The 16,063-nt window shown below is 38.3% G+C and overlaps 1 protein-coding gene and 1 long non-coding RNA gene across 2 annotated transcripts; both read left to right on the top strand.

Annotated features, from left to right (window-relative positions):
• Positions 1-3,239: 3,239 nt before the first annotated feature.
• Positions 3,240-4,030, top strand: LOC140363549 (uncharacterized). Its single transcript, XR_011927150.1, has 2 exons — positions 3,240-3,309; positions 3,474-4,030. It is a non-coding gene; the product is annotated as an uncharacterized lncRNA (long non-coding RNA).
• A 2,219-nt stretch (positions 4,031-6,249) lies between these two features.
• exosc10 (exosome component 10) lies at positions 6,250-15,108 on the top strand. The gene is made up of 25 exons (XM_072450181.1): positions 6,250-6,446; positions 7,138-7,274; positions 8,090-8,213; positions 8,284-8,388; positions 8,549-8,708; positions 8,784-8,892; positions 8,968-9,043; positions 9,116-9,226; positions 9,302-9,445; positions 10,124-10,314; positions 10,464-10,620; positions 10,735-10,883; positions 11,047-11,097; positions 11,167-11,278; positions 11,341-11,388; positions 11,456-11,531; positions 11,610-11,710; positions 11,785-11,877; positions 11,953-12,018; positions 12,092-12,185; positions 12,283-12,356; positions 14,385-14,553; positions 14,634-14,698; positions 14,763-14,836; positions 14,915-15,108. The coding sequence occupies exons 1-25, from the start codon at positions 6,324-6,326 to the stop codon at positions 14,943-14,945; spliced, it is 2,640 nt and encodes an 879-aa protein (XP_072306282.1). The 5' UTR covers positions 6,250-6,323; the 3' UTR covers positions 14,946-15,108.
• Positions 15,109-16,063: the final 955 nt, after the last annotated feature.

The following is a 16,063-nucleotide window of genomic DNA, read 5'->3' as shown; positions in this document are numbered from 1 at the left end:
CACATACTATTTTACTGTTAAGAATAGACAGACATTTGCAAAAGAAACAGATAAATGTCACTACAAAACATTTATTATAATACTGTGTTTCAGAGGCTCAAAGTAAGAAAATGTATCTTCAAAATGTATGGAGACATTTCCAATACAAACAAAGAAAACATCATATTTACAGCAGTTGTATTATGCCAGTCCTGCTCAAAGGCTCAGAAATGCTGGAAGATGTCAGAAAGAAACTTAAAAAACTCAACAACAAAATAATGATTTGCCTGGAATGACAATGACAATGACTGGTATTAAACACATCTTACATTTACCTTACATTACACATGACATTTACTCAATTACAAGTGTTTTTATTACTCAAATCAGATTGGCCAGTTTAATGCCGTACTGAAGGCATGTCCAAACTAGGGCCCGGGGGCCAAATGCGGCCCTCAGACCAATTTTTGTTGGCCCTCCAGCATCCTGCTATGTCGGCCCAAACAACAAAAAGTAGTACTTTTTACTGTGAAATTGGGAAAATTCAGGCATATTGATGTTATACAACCTATATTAATGTTCAAGGTCTAATTAAAGGTGTGGACGCTCATCGCAATTACGTCAAATTCAAAATTTTGAATGATTCACTTTGTCATTCAACAAATTCAACATTGTCAAGTTGCCTCTGCCCTCTGCCCCGTTTAAGTTTCAAACTGTGGCCCTTGGTGAAAAAAAGGTTTGGACACCACTGTCATACTGTGTAACTTTTCAGGCAATGCATTAACAATTCCATGGAGACAATCAACATTTAACACAACTATTTACTGACAAAATGAAAAATCACAATTGGAACATGCGCCTCTTTGGGTGTTAACTGCACACGCTCCTTTTTGGATTTGGTGACCCTGGTAAACCGTGAAAGTTGTATTTACTAATTTGCCAGATTTAAAGATAAATCTTTTGTTTCCTGGACAAATGGATGTAATAGTTCTGCTGCAGTGCTTTGTATAACCATCTGGCCAGCTCGTGGAAATCCAAGCATCTCCATTGTCGTCTCCGAGACTCACTGAGGGTTTAAATAGCGCTGCCAACTGTGCCAGGCTGGTAAAGGAAAGTACCCACCAGCTTGGACATTATCTGGCAACATGTCCACTCATCTGTGCGTGAATACTTAATGAAGCTGTTCTTTATTGTTGCTGTTTTGTTTGCTAAACATACAACGGGCTGCACAATATGAGCAACAGAGTTATTGTGACGTTTGGAAAGCGAGTAGTGATTATGATAAGGATTGGCAATACTTAACCAGGATTAAAGTGGGCATAAACAGTAAATCAACTTTGTTTTTTGTTTTTTTGCTGTGTTTAATTCCACTTTAAATCAAAATGGGAACTGAATAAGAATAAAACCATGATAAAACCATATTTAACTTGGAATAAAGTGAGAGGTTGAGACTGACCAATTTAATCGTCAACTACAAAACCAATATCTTCAGAACGAGTAAAAATAATCCTGAGTATTGAGGATTTTAAACACTTTATAGCTTCAGTTCTCAGACTAACTTTCCTTTACAACTGAAAAAGTGTTTTGATTGATATCTTCATGGTAAAATGTTGTCCAGATTAATACTATCTGAAATCTTTGTTAATATTAATAACTAAACACTGGATAACAGAAATTAAAAACATGTCTTACCTCATTAAAACTGGCTCTGGTGTAAACACACTGAGCTCACAACCAAACCAGAACTAACGCAGGCTTATTTCGAATGTTAATGAATGTAAAATGTGTGTAGATAGAAAAGACCTACGCTAACTACTAAATATTGTGCAACCCTGATATTGTATGCAGTCATTTCTTTCCATATTCGCAGACAGTTCACTGCTCAGGTTGGCAGTCCCACTTTACCACACAGAGCTCTGTTTACCAGTTGGACTTGACCCTGGGCAAATTCGATGCTCTGATATAGCGGAAAGTGTCTTAAATTAGAGCTGGCCTGGAGGGCGTCCATAGAAAAGGGCATTGGAGTGATGCTAGGTGGATATACCAGGATTTAGGACAATCCCATCCGCAGAGCAATGGGACATTTCAAGGATTTGTGTGTTTGCGTCTAGAGGCATTATTACTGTCTCTTCTGCAAAGCCCGTTTTTAAGTTCAGAGAAAGGAACGTAGTTCTTAAACCATGTGTACTTCACTGCAGGGCTTTGGGCAGCTAGGAAGCATTCAAAAACTTGAGATAGAAAAAAAAAAAAGGTTGAAATGTCGATGCACCGCAGATTGCGGAGAATCTAATTAAAAAATACTCGGGAGGCCAGTCAGCACCTTGCAAGATTAACTTTGTATTCAATGTGAAGTTTTTCCAGGCATCCTCTTTTAATTAGGTGTCCCAAACGCTGTATTTGAATCCTCGTCGTTTTGTGGCTTAACTTGTCTTATGTTTGTCTCAAAATGTCTCCAATGTTTACACTGACAAATGCATCTTCTGGACCGACTTCTTTATCAATGGTACAAAGTAGATGCAACACTTTGGTTCAGTAATGTATTGTAAAGCTGTTTTGCTTTTTTTGATAATGATATTGTTCTTAATTGTTTTTTTTTTGTTTTTTTTTTGCATAAAGGTCAAGTGTTGCTTTCAAATGTAAAATGAACACTTCAGTATTGGCTCATTGAAAAGCCAGGAGCACTCTCCCCTTTGTGCACAGGATCCATGCATACTGTATGTGCACTGTTGTGATTTGCGGCGGCGCCACCGACAGCGAGGCCAAATCAATGTGTCCTACTTTTCAATTGTTATTCGCACTCAAACACAATCTGGAAGAAATCAACGTGCAGCCTAGACTCAGCAGCTGCTATCTGTCCACACGGCCTTCTGGCGGAGTGACACACTCTACCTGTTACAAGGTAGCAGTATTTTTGTCTTTTTATAAGCCTTTCCAATTTTCTTGCAGTTTTCCAGATTTGATCAAAATAGTTTAAGAGGTACCCAAAAGATGATATCATTTCACTGTGCTGCGGACTTTCTAGTGGATGTTCAAGGATCGTCCTCACAAAGACGTGTGGACTGCTTGTTGGATGATAACTGTATGTCGGGATGACACAATATCACATTTGAGTCTTACGATTATTCTAAAAAGAAAGATCACAATTTAACAATTATTCTGTTCCAATAATATATGACCAGTTTTATGAAATCAAACTTATGAAATTAAGTTATTGTGATATAAAAAGCACTTTGGAGTACAGATTGAATTGCAACCTAGGTACTGTAGGTGGCTGATGGAGAAGAAAAAAATCATCATCGCATCATGTATGGATATGATAAGCTATTACAGGTCATCATAGCATCATGTATGGATATGATAAGATATTACAGGTCATCATAGCATCATGTATGGATATGATAAGATATTACAGGTCATCATAGCATCATGTATGGATATGATAAGATATTACAGGTCATCATAGCATCATGTATGGATATGATAAGATATTACAGGTGCCCTTCATCAGACTGAGCAGAGACAGGTTAATCAGTGTTGTTAAGTCACTTGTGTTATCATATGAGTCTTTCTTGTCCGGTGGATTGTGGTGCAGAGGGTCAGGGCCGCGCAGAACTGTTGCAGGCATAAACAATAGAATAGGGTTATGTTAGGCCAATAGCTTTCCATGTTCAGTTTACCCAACAAAGGCAGGCCTAATTCAGCACTAACCCAGGCCCCAACCTTCATTTGGAGTTTTCTCAAACTTAGCCTCAACCAAACCACGTTCTGTGTCCGTTTGAGAAACACCAACTGGAAACTTCAGTAGAAAGTCGGCAGCGTGGTGAATCAGCTTGTCATCTAAAATCTGACGTGTGGGTAACAACGCTTGGCCTTTCTGTTGTAACTCCTCAGTGTTTATGACCTGACTGTGATCTCTGTGAGATCGAGGAAACATTTTCACATTGAAAAGTGTCATCAGCTGATCTTGAGCCGTTGGAGCCGTGCATGTATGATATTGTTCTGTGCATTTGTGTTTTCTAAACGAACAACTTAATAAAAACAACTCACTGAGGGTTGCTTCTCCTGGAGTCTTTCTGAATTATGCTTTGCACCTTGTCATTTTCAGCTTCAGCAGATTTTACTGTCTTTTACTGCCGGGAAGTGCCTCGGGGCACCATCAAAGCTATAAAATGCATAACATTATGAATAAGCATATAAATGAGAGTAAATGGCAGAAGTAATATCCTTTACAGTGGATAAAGAATACATTTACAGAATTTAAGTGTTTTATTACAGATTAAAGGTTCATTCAAAGGCAGTAGATTTAGAATTCACGTTGGCGTTGACACAAATACATACTCAATACAAACAATGATTACTGTCACTGATCCTGAGCCTTAGATTATTATGGGACGCTGCTGAATTTGAGGTAGTTCCTACTAAAACACCAGAATGACATGGAAAGCTACTGTGAAATATTGATCGAGGCAGTGTTGCAGAGATGCTTTTAAGATAATAAGAAGGAGAGGACCCTGTGAACAGATCAATAGCGGTGGGGAAGTGAAGAAAAGCTGGGTTTCTCTCTGCACACCACAGATCATCCATAATGAGTTGGGATGTCAATACTTAAAAGGCAATAGCTCACTGCTTAACCACCATATGGGCTATGTACACTATTAAAGGGTTAGAATATACGCCAATGTATCGCAAATATTTCCAGAAATATGGATATAAAACACCCATTGGAAATTATAAGAAAGTGCCAGTTTTCTATTCCCAGTATGTTTTACCTGTTTTGAAGAAGCTGCATTCAGTGCCTGAACAACACATTACAAAAATCAACATTGCCCCCTAATGTCAGTACTTGGAAAATGCATCAATGGTTTTGGTAAAGGAGTCAATAACAGGGACAGACAGAGCTGTGTCTGCAGTCTCCAAGCATTCAGCCTGTGCAGTGACAGATGCAGTTTGGTCATTTAATCTAAATCCAGAATATTGATGAATTAACATTGATAGTGAATTATGCAAGATTTACCTTGTGGTTTTTTGTTGTTGTATTTTTTCACACTTAAATTGGTCATCATTCCTATTGTATTTAAATATATTTGAATGATTTTGGTTAGATCACATAGTTTCTAAAATAATTATTAGAAAATGTTTGTAAAGCACTTCAGTTCTGAACAAAAATACTGAACGATTTATTTTCTCGCACCAATAAGAAAATATATTACACAAACTAGCCCATATTCAATAGCCTTGACTTTGAGTGCAGATGGTGCCCTGTGATGGTGCCCTACTGGTTTCCCTTATTTGTTACTATAAATTACAATTCCCAGTTCATTTGTGAGAGGTAAAATGTATGATTTGTGTTCATGGTGAGATGACTCTTATTATCATTTCCACATGTTTTGGGGGCTTAGATAGAGAATGTAGCTGAGCCGGGATGTTGGTCTGTTTGTGTCTTCTTCTCCTCCAACAACAACAACCTACAACCCTTTAATTGTCTAATGAATGAAGGGTGCATCAGGGGTTAAGAGGGGTGCAAAAGCGATATTATTCCAATAAAGCCATAGTTCATAACCTTTTCCCCCCAAAAACACACTGAAATAAAAGTGTATTTCATGTTTTGTTTGCATATTTTGTTGGTTCTTTTTATTGCTCTGAAAAATATGTGAGTGGGCTTGCATCTCCACAAACCTGACTTGTACTTGGCCTGGATGAGCCTCCTCCTGCTTGTTCCCATGCAGTTGTTCCTTTGGCAATAATATTCCACATTATGCCATAAAACATACCCTGCATCCATGGAGAATGTTCAGATGTGGTTCTAACGTTCTATTTCCATGGAATCCTGCAGGTGACGTCTCGCCAGAAAGTTATGTACTGTTGCTTTAGTTGTCATTATTTTATGTGCCTCAATTAAGGGGCAGACACTTATAATTGAGGGTAAAACTTCAATGCACCCGTTTGCACCCAATAGTCCTAAGTCTGGGTTTAGAAAAAAGATTCAGTTGTAGTCGTTTTTCGACAATGGAACACTCCTGGACGAATGAGGGATCGCACCACTAAGACTGGGTGTTATTGCCTTTATCATTTAGTTTAAGCTTAATTTGATCATGTTTAAGATAAGATAAGATATTATTTTATTGTCCCACATGGTTACTCCATTTACATTTACAACATATTTTTTTTTTTTCTTGTGCGAGACCATCCCTCATAATGACCACTTCTACTCATCTATGATCTGTTGTGTTCCCTCCCCGCCGCACGATGGCGCTCTCACCGCACTGTCTACATACTCACAGTGTAGCCGCTTCCGGTGGCTCACATTTATACACAACATTACGCACGATACTTTTGATGTTCTAATGGATTCTTCCAAAAATAAAGATTGCTCCAACACTGGCGGTCAAAAGAGCATTCCGGACACAACCGAGGAGGACAACCCCGAGCTGTGTCCTGGATTTAAAGACGTGGATGCGTTTGTTAAAGTAAGTTTTAGTCCGCATGCTAACGACTGAACCGGGACAACGTGGGTTTACTCGACTCGCTGCTACTCACTCTAAATCTGTGTAAATGTGCCTTTAATTTGCTTACGACCGCATTGCTTTTATCAGTCATGACAGTTCATTTACCATACTGTATTTAATTTATTGGCTTTAGTTAACTGTGTGCTTCTCTAACATTGAAACTGAAACAACTGAAATATAAACTGGTGAAACAAGAATACCTTGATTTTCAGAACATATTTTTATGATCTACAAGTACAACAAATATTTTCTATAAAAACATGTCAGATATGTTGTTCTTTGCACGGGAAATCCTACTATTGGCTATGCAATTTGATATTTTTTGATTCAATTGCGATACATTTTGAAGTTACAGAAACCTTTGAATGTCCCTCTTAACTATTGTGTTTGTTTACATAGATTACTTGATTACCGGTATATGATTTATGTCTGTGTACGTCTTTGAACTGTTTTGGGAAGAAAATCTAATCTATTTTGCTGACAGCAATTGCAATTAGCTTTATATTTAAAAAGTGGGATTTTGTTCTAAGCATGACTGACATTTAAAATGATAAATAATAAACTAATCAAAGAATGCCAGAACATGTTTGGATATGTCTAAAGTAGAGTAATTCATATTCTTAATATTCTTAACATAATGTATGTTTTGCAGCATGGACTGGGCGCCGTGTTGTCAGCCACCAAAGCCTCTGCTGGCCTGCCTCAAGTCGGAGATGAGTTTGATTTCTATCGGAGCTTTCCCGGATTTCAAGAGTTCTGTGAAAGTCAAGGAGATAAGCTTCTGCTTTGGTGAGATCAGGAAAGGATTAAGAGGATTTCTTATTGTTTGAACATTTGGGGCAGCACCATATAGAAACGAGTCGTATTTAATAGCTATCAATAGTGTTTTTTGTTTTTGATGATGATGATGATGATGATTATGATGATGTAGGCATCTGATGTAGTCAGTCACCAAACTATATGTTACTGAACAATTCCTGGACTTTTGACAGTTGGATGCAGTTCTCTACACTAAATATTGACTGTTTCTTTAATGTTACAATTTGATCTTCTAATTGTTTGATTTTATTCTAAAACTCTCATTAAATTTTTTTGTATCGAGCCTTAAATTTAGTATCTAGTTTTAGGACTCCAGGTAGTTTTTACAGTATCCAGGTATCAACTCTTTACAAACGGCAAAAGTGACTGCAGGCTAGCAACATGAAATTTAATATTTTGTGGGTTTGATGAAAAACCATGTAATTGTGGTCCATTACCATGTCCTTTAATGCCGCTTGTTAGATTAAAGTGATTCCTACTGTGTAAAATAAAAAAAAACATCTCATTCACACAGGCTTTTTGTGATCTAATGACTAATAAATGAGTTTTTCATAAACAGTAATGACAAAAAAAATCATCATTTGCTTCATCAGCCTGGTCAAGTTGGCGGTGTATTAAAACTATTCACTGGGCACACATCTTATGTCAACTCAAACATATAACTTGTATTCATTGTTGTTGCATAGTTAATTCTAAAATTATTCAAAATTATAATGGTCATAATAATTCTGAACACATTTGATAGTCTCATAAACAATATAACTTAACATATAATTTTTGTTTAGCATGAGTCAGATTATGCAGCATCACGGCTGCAGGTCTCACCTGAGGGACCGCAGTAAATTGACTGGGCTGGAGGAACGGTTTGATCTGGTCGTGGATTCAAATGATGTCATCCTGGAGCGAGTGGTATGAACGACATTGCGTTTGTCAATAAATGGTATAGGAGACCGTAATGAAAACTGCTGTTTGATTTCAGGGCATGCTCCTGGACGAAGCCGATGGGGTGAACAGGACCCAGCAGCCTGTCATGCCTGCAGGATTTCAGCCTCCCAAGGTTGTTGTCTCCAGTTGGAATCGCAAGGTTGGCGTTTTAACCTCTCTTCTTTGCTTCTGTAGATGCTTCTCTTGAAATTGTGTTCAATATGAAACGTTAAGTGCCAGTCTTGACCCTAGCACTTTATAAATTACAAGACGGTTCCCTTAAAAAACTAATAATTACTGAATGTTTTGTTGTTGTTCAGGGTTCAAGTTCAAGCAGCCGCTCTGAGACATTTAAACTTCTTCACGCAAAGAATGTTCCAAGGCCACAGCTGAAATTTAAAGAGAAAGTTGACAACTGCAACACACCATTTGTCCCAAAGATCTTTATCAAACCCAATGCAATAAAACCCCTCCCATCATGTAAGTATATTTATGTTGTTTATCTCTATTACCGTATCACACCAATATTATTATTTTGTACATTGTCTTTATCAGATTTCAGTAACAAAAAAATCCGCAAAGAGAGACCAGAGGACCTGGATGTCCCGGCTGCACTGGCTGATTTCATTCACCAGCAACGAACTCAGGAGCATGTGGACGACATGTAATACTTTTTTTTTTCTGTTTATACATTTTCTGTGTTGTGCCATAGGCATAATGCTTTACACTTTGTTTGTAGGTTTGCACATCCTTATCAATATGAAATAGATCATCTTACAGTAACAGACAGTCTGTTGTCAAAGCCAGAGCCTCAGGTATGACTGATGCTTAAATGCTGATATTGAAAGCTGTTGTTCTTGTTGTTAAGACAATAAATGTCTTTGTAGATGTACAAAGCGTTGGCAGAGACAAAATTGTCTTACATTGACACCTTGGACGAACTGGTCTCCTTGAATGAGAAGCTCTGCAAACTACATGAATTTGGTGTAGATCTTGAGGCATGTGTAGTTTTATTTACCAACATTTGTCATATTTAATTTATCATTTTTAAAGAGTTTTCCTGTCCTTCACAGCATCATTCCTACAGAAGCTTCTTGGGCATCACATGTTTGATGCAGATCTCCACCAGAGAAGAGGACTTTATCATAGATACGCTTGAGCTGCGCAGTGAGATGTACATCCTAAATGAATCCTTCTCAGATTCTGCCATTGTCAAGGTAAATTTATGCTGCTTTGTTACTGCATTGTCTGTGCAATACTTTTGGGAGACTTCGGGGAAGTCCTATGTCCTAAAGTTGCTAATGTTTTAGACACACATTGCTATGAATAGCAAATGCTCTTGGCAGCTGCAGATATTTCTGGCGTGGTCTTTTGGTCTTGGATAATTAAACCTAGGATTATGTCTGACATATTGGTTCCCACAATTAAGCTTTGTCACTACATTCACAGACTTGCGAGATAAAAGTGGTTTTAAAATGGCCTTAGGGAGAATATATTATAAGAATATTAAAGAGAATGGGGCTCAGACTACATAAGTTCACAATCCTGATCCAAATCCTTTAAGCGGTGTGATTAAATTGAGTTCTGGTGTGGCATTGTATTGTATTCTATAAAAGTTGGTGAAGTTGCAACTTTTATGTGTTGGATCATCTGTAATTGGCCACATATTCTATGCAGTTTGCAGGTGCCCCATGGTGTGTGTGGGCGGCCCATGACTCACAATGTGGGCCACCTGCGAAAATACGTGGGCTTGTCAGATAGACCGGAGCTGTGAAAATGCCTGTTTGAGAGAGATTAAAAATTAAAAAAATATTTTATAGATATATATATATATAAAAGTTTTAACATGTATATTTTATGAATGCACAATGGTTGTTTTGTCCATCTCTTGGCAGGTTTTCCATGGTGCAGACTCGGACATCGAGTGGCTGCAGAGAGACTTTGGCATATACGTTGTCAACCTGTTTGACACACATCAGGCCAGCCGTGCTCTAAACCTGGCCCGACATTCATTAGACCATCTCCTCAAGCACTACTGCAATGTAGACTCGGACAAGCGCTACCAGCTCGCTGACTGGAGGATACGGTATAGAAATACTTTTCCTATATATTTGGATGGACTATTTTCACAAGCTGGTCTTCATTCATTCTTGAATTGTAATCATTTATCATAATAATGGCCCCTATCTCTATTTTTGTAATAATAAAACTGTTCTTATACCTGGTGCCTTGTAGTCCGCTGACTGAGGAGATGATCCATTATGCTCGCTCAGACACTCATTACCTGCTCTACGTCTTTGACCTCATGAGAGCTCAGCTGTTGGACTTCCACCACGGGCAGCCAGGACTTTTGCAGAGCGTTTGGAACAAGAGCAAAGACATCTCCCTCAAGGTATCCCACAAAGATCCACATATAATCTTAGCAGGCTTGTCTAACTGTTTTCGCATTTTTATTATGATTCTCAAGACCTTTGTCATCGGTATCTCTTGCCCCTGTTGCTTATAGAAATATGTCAAGCCTATTTACACTGAGGACTCGTATCTGGAGCTGCAGAGGAAGCAGAAAAAGTCTTATAACACACAGCAGCTCACTGCCTTCAGATTACTCTTTGCCTGGAGGGACAAGCTGGCCAGACAGGAAGATGAAAGCACAGGGTAGGCTGCTTGGAAATGGACAGACTCACTGTTTGCGAGAACCTGCAGGAAATGTTTGCCTATTTTTACTTGATGCTTTGCCATATTTCTTCAGCCCACGTGCTGTGACACTTCTTATACAGTTTGTTCCATCACTTGATATTCTAATTTTATGTCTGGTTAGATACGTCTTGCCCACGCACATGATGAACAAGATATCAGAGGAACTGCCAAAGTATGTCATATACATTAATTCATCTCCTTTAGCAAGTGTGTATATTTAAGGTTATTTTCTTTTCTTCAGAGAGCCACAGGGCATTATTGCGTGCTGTAACCCTGTTCCCCCATTGGTCAGGCAACAGGTCAATGAACTGCACCTATTAGTGCAGCAGGCCAGAGAAATGCCTCTCCTTAAAGTAAGAAGCATCAAACATTTAAATGTGCAAATATCAGTAGCTTAAACATTTTTTTCATGCAGGCTGAAATTGTAGCTCAAAAGATTAAAGGACTTACGCCTGTGAAAAAGGTTTGTTGAATTGTATTCAATTGTGTTAAGATTGGTGTTGTACTAATGCGTTTTTCTGTGTATTTAGCCAGAGGTTACTTTGTTTGGTCCACATGATACATCACGTGTGTCTGAAAGTGACGTCCCACCGTTTTTATCTGGTGGTGAGTTTTACACAATAAATTGTGGTATAATATTGCAGTTTCCAGAACTCATGACTTTGATTATTCTTTTCTTCTCAGAAATGCCAGTCAAACAAGGAATTCTGTTTTCAGAAGAGACAACTGTGGCTGTAGATAAACTAACCAGTCTAAAAGCAAAGCCTAAAATCACCATCTTTGAGGTTGGAAAATGTCAGAAATACATTTGAATGAATTGCATAATATCTTTGAAACTTAGACCATGTGTTTGTTGCAGGAGGTAGTATCAAAGAAAGCTGAGGATTCACTTTCTGGGTCTCAAATGAAAGCCAGGCGTATCATTGAGTCATTCGACAATCCTTTCCGAATGGTAACCAGAACTCTATTCACCTGCAACCTGAAAATATATTCAAATGAATATGATTATTAATATTTGTCCTTTTAGTATTTACCCTCAGACGTGCACGTCAACAAAAATGCCAAGTTTGACCCAAACTCCAAAATATTCGAGGTAATTGGATACAGCTAAGGTAATGGGTGAAACGTCAAGTTGGAAGGATATTAAATGTTCACTGCTTTTGTAGATTAGTAAACGCTGGAAGCTGCAGAGCATAGAGCATCAACAGAAAGAGATGGAGGCCAAGAAAAAAGCCAAGGAAGAGGAAAGAAAAGTGACAGGTAAGACGCTTAAAATGCATATTTTAAGCAACTTGGATACGTGCCAAAATGAGGCGGTTAAAATGTCACTGCTCATGTAATTTAAAAATGTCTACAGAGGAAAGAAAGAAGGCTAAAAAGAGCTACCAGGAATCTCTGCAGGATGTAGCCACTGTGCGCGAGCAAGCGGCCGTGAGTAATGCGCCCTCTCTTTTCTTTTCAATTTCCCATCTCAAATGGGCTTCTCACTCTTTGACAGCTTTATTGATGCCCCTGTTGGGAAAGTAGGCGCTCACGAAAAGCACGAGTCACATTCACCCCAGAGCCCTACGCACGCTTTTTCTAAAAATACAATATTAGTCATTTGAACCCTCTATTACACCACCTGTTTGGCTAGTATCGCGCTGTATAAAAATAGAGACTAAAATTCGGCTTCCAGGCTGCAGAAACTGTTCGCTTGCATCCTTTTGGTATTCGTAACTGTCACATGGCGTGCCTAAGGGAGGGAGGATGCTCAGCTTGGGACCAGAGCATTAGTGACATGTTCTCTACTCATCAAATGCTCAGTGCTTTTCTTTTGCTCCTGGGATGCCACAGTAGCTCCCCCAAAAGCCCACTTCCTGCTCACGCGGTCTCAATGGGGTTTAGCCTGGCACTATCCCGCTTGGTTAGTCATATGCTGTTTATTCACCATATGGAGCCTCGTTTTGGCATCTCTATTCACTTATACAAAAGTCTTTTCTTCGACCACAGCAGAGAAAGTCTTCCCCATGTTTGTTTGGCCTAGAGCTATGAATTTCTTGAGGTACAATAACTGTGTACAACAGTGTGATATTTGTCGAGGTGAAAAGTTAGCTTCAGAACTGTCTTTTTTGAGAAAACCTCTTTAGATGGCTGCGTTGGCAAAGTCAGGATGGATGCATCACAGTGTTGGCAGCAGAAACTCAGTGGCGCTCGTCTTTCTGCCAACTCCAGGCAAATATTGGCTGAGCCGAGTGACTGTCAGTTTCATCCGACACTCTGATACTGGGGTTTTAAAGCCAATGTGCTTTGATAAATATATTCTATGGCATGTTTGCAATGACAACAACATTAGTATTAAACATCACAATCAGTATTGTCTTAAAGCGGGGTACTCTACATTATTAGTGTAAATCATATTGGAAAAGCAAACCCAGAAGAAAACTGTTCGTGCCCAAAATCATGTCTATACTAGAGCAAGGAACTAGTTTCACAATGTGGAAATTCCTGCATTGAAGCTCAACGTTCAAGGACAGCATGAGAATAGAGATTTGAGATTTTGTCAAAAATGTGGATGAATAACTATTAAATGTACGGAATCCAACTAGAAGAGTTATTAACCTTTTATGAAATGTAATAACCCTAACCCTTTATGAAATGTCCTCATGTGTGGACAATAAAGGAGTATCTTATTACTAACATTTCAATGCAGTTCATTCAGGTTGTGTCAACATTGGTTTAGAGACCAAGTGTGTGGAGGAAATCCGAAGTCGGTAAAAAAGAAAATCAAAGCATTAGCCGAATGTGAAAAGATCAAATATGTGCTGCTTTCGCAGATAGAACTACAAAGAGACACTTTAAAGAGATCTGGAAGGTGAAGAGCAGATAAAGGATTTAGGGGCCTTATATACTTTTTTTTCCACAGATTTCCCTTGTATATTTGGTTTGTATAATCACATACAATCCAGTCATTCTTCACATTCTTTCTTGCTTTAAATATTTTATTTGGAAGTTGTCATAATCAAAAGCTTAAGTCAGGGGATTTGACTAAACAGGCCATATTGCCGCCAACAGATGGTTGTGAAATTACAGTTTAAATATGGGTATATTTATAAATGTATGCACTATTCAAATTTCAAGTTGATTCGTTCCCTCTCATAATCATATGCTGATGCGTCTGTGCCATATGTCAGGAACCGATGTCAAGGGACAGTCATCTTTAATATATATAATCATATATTTACCAATGCATCTTCATCAGTTCAACTACAGTGCATGCTTTGATGTTGTGTGGTGCTGGAATCCCATCTTCACTGCTTTGGGCCAGAGTACTCCCAGAACAATCAATTAATCTACAATGCAATCATTAAATTCAAGGCGTAATATGGAAAATCATCATTTTTTAAAAATAAAGATATCATATATAAATGTAAAAATATGTGAGAGAAGATAATCATTGTTCTTCTTCTTTGCTTTCAGGAATCTGGAAAAGCAGTGGGTAAGAAGAGAGAGCGTGTTCCCAGTGATGTTGGAGAGTCTACTCCCAAAGTCATTAAAAAAGCAAAGCCTCCGCAGACAGAGGCACCATCAGCCAACTCCTTCACTCCCTTCGACTACAGCCAGTCACAGCTCAAAGTGTTTGCTGGTGGTATGTACGCTTTTACCTGTCACTGTTCTGTATTGTATTGTATTGCACGGTATTTTATGTATTAATGCACAATTCTCTAGGGGCAAAATCCAAAGACGACTCGCAGTTTGATCCATACAGACAAGGACATGGGTCTAAGAAAAAGGTACAGTCATTTGTAATGCCAATTCATTCAATGACTGTATTATTAAACATTTTTTTAACAACAGTTTGCTAAGGGACCAAAATCTAATCCCGGTGCTGGGAATCGGAGTATGTCCTACATGCCTGGAAGGTCGAACAGGTAAAAGAACTGCGCTCATAAACATAATCACTTTGAATAGAAGCACTTTTAACATGAACTCTTGCTCTTTTTCCACAGAGGATTCAGGCACAACTGGCCCAAGAGATAGATATTTGTTTTCCATGTTTTGTTTTATATTTTCCTCTTGATACAATAGTTTAATTGTATTTTTTGATTTAAATTTAATGCAATTTTGTCAGTGTTTTTGGCCTCAACTTGTTGTAAATATGAGGAGGTTTAAGGCTTCTTTATTAAAGTGTTTTAGAGGAAAATGCAGTACTTTATATTTTTTTGCGATCACACTCACTTTTTTATTTATTCACTTACATTTCTGTGTTATGCAAAATCATTTCTCATTACCATTTCCCGGCTATCGTGGACGTTCAGATTACGTTAGACTGTGGCGGCACACTTTAGTGAAAAAGATTCTGCTTTACACCCTCAAAAACGTAACCAAATTCACCATAAACGCCATATGTTTTATCAGTTTTTAAATTGAAACAACGCACCCCCCGAGTCTGAAATAAAGCGTGAGCACTTGTCTTTGTTAAATGTATTATTATAGATGTTTTACACGTTTACTATTCATTTAAATATTCAACAATCATAACCACTCATAACCTACATTGCTGTATGGTAAATAAAAATGGAGCTTTCCATTTTATTATTTCACTTACCTGGCAATTGTAAATTATCGTGACTTATGCACTTTTTTTGTATCGCTATTATATGGGTGTCCAAACTAGGGCCAAATGTGGCACTCAAGACCTATTTTGTTGTTGTTGACTCTCATTTAAGCGACTAAATTGGCCCAAACTTTATTATGGTGGAGGATGTTCAATCTTAATCTTCTTGTCAAACATGTTGGTGTGGCACAGACTTGAACACAAAGGTTCCAGGCCTGAATGAAGACAATGTGTGATTTGCCCTGCAGTTAAAGCAAGTGACGGTTGCATGTTCCGGCACTAGTACATTATCGTGACTTTTGCACTTTTTTGAATAGCTATTATTATATGGGTGTGCAAACTAGGGCCGAGACCAAAGGTGGCACTCAAGACCTTTTTTTTATTTTTTGTTGACTCTCATTTAAGCGACTAAACTGGCCCAAACTTAAAGATTGAACATCCTCTGCCTCCATAATCTTCTTGTCAAACATGTTGGTGTGGCACAGACTTGGACACAAAGGTTCCAGGCCTTGAATGAAGACTATGTGATTTGCCCTGCAGT

Source organism: Eucyclogobius newberryi, unplaced genomic scaffold (genome assembly GCF_026437365.1).
Source record: "Eucyclogobius newberryi isolate DKJ021-1_F unplaced genomic scaffold, fEucNew1.0.hap1 SCAF_17, whole genome shotgun sequence".
Lineage (NCBI taxonomy): Eukaryota > Metazoa > Chordata > Actinopteri > Gobiiformes > Gobiidae > Eucyclogobius > Eucyclogobius newberryi.
This window is presented reverse-complemented; position numbering and strand designations above follow the sequence as displayed.

Coding starts and splice junctions, on each gene's coding strand:
- exosc10 (XM_072450181.1), top strand. CDS start 6,324: ATGGATTCTTCCAAAAATAAAGATTGCTCCAACACTGGCGGTCAAAAG. Junction 6,447..7,137: donor ACGTGGATGCGTTTGTTAAA/GTAAGTTTTAGT, acceptor TATGTTTTGCAG/CATGGACTGGGCGCCGTGTT. Junction 14,699..14,762: donor GACATGGGTCTAAGAAAAAG/GTACAGTCATTT, acceptor TTTTAACAACAG/TTTGCTAAGGGACCAAAATC.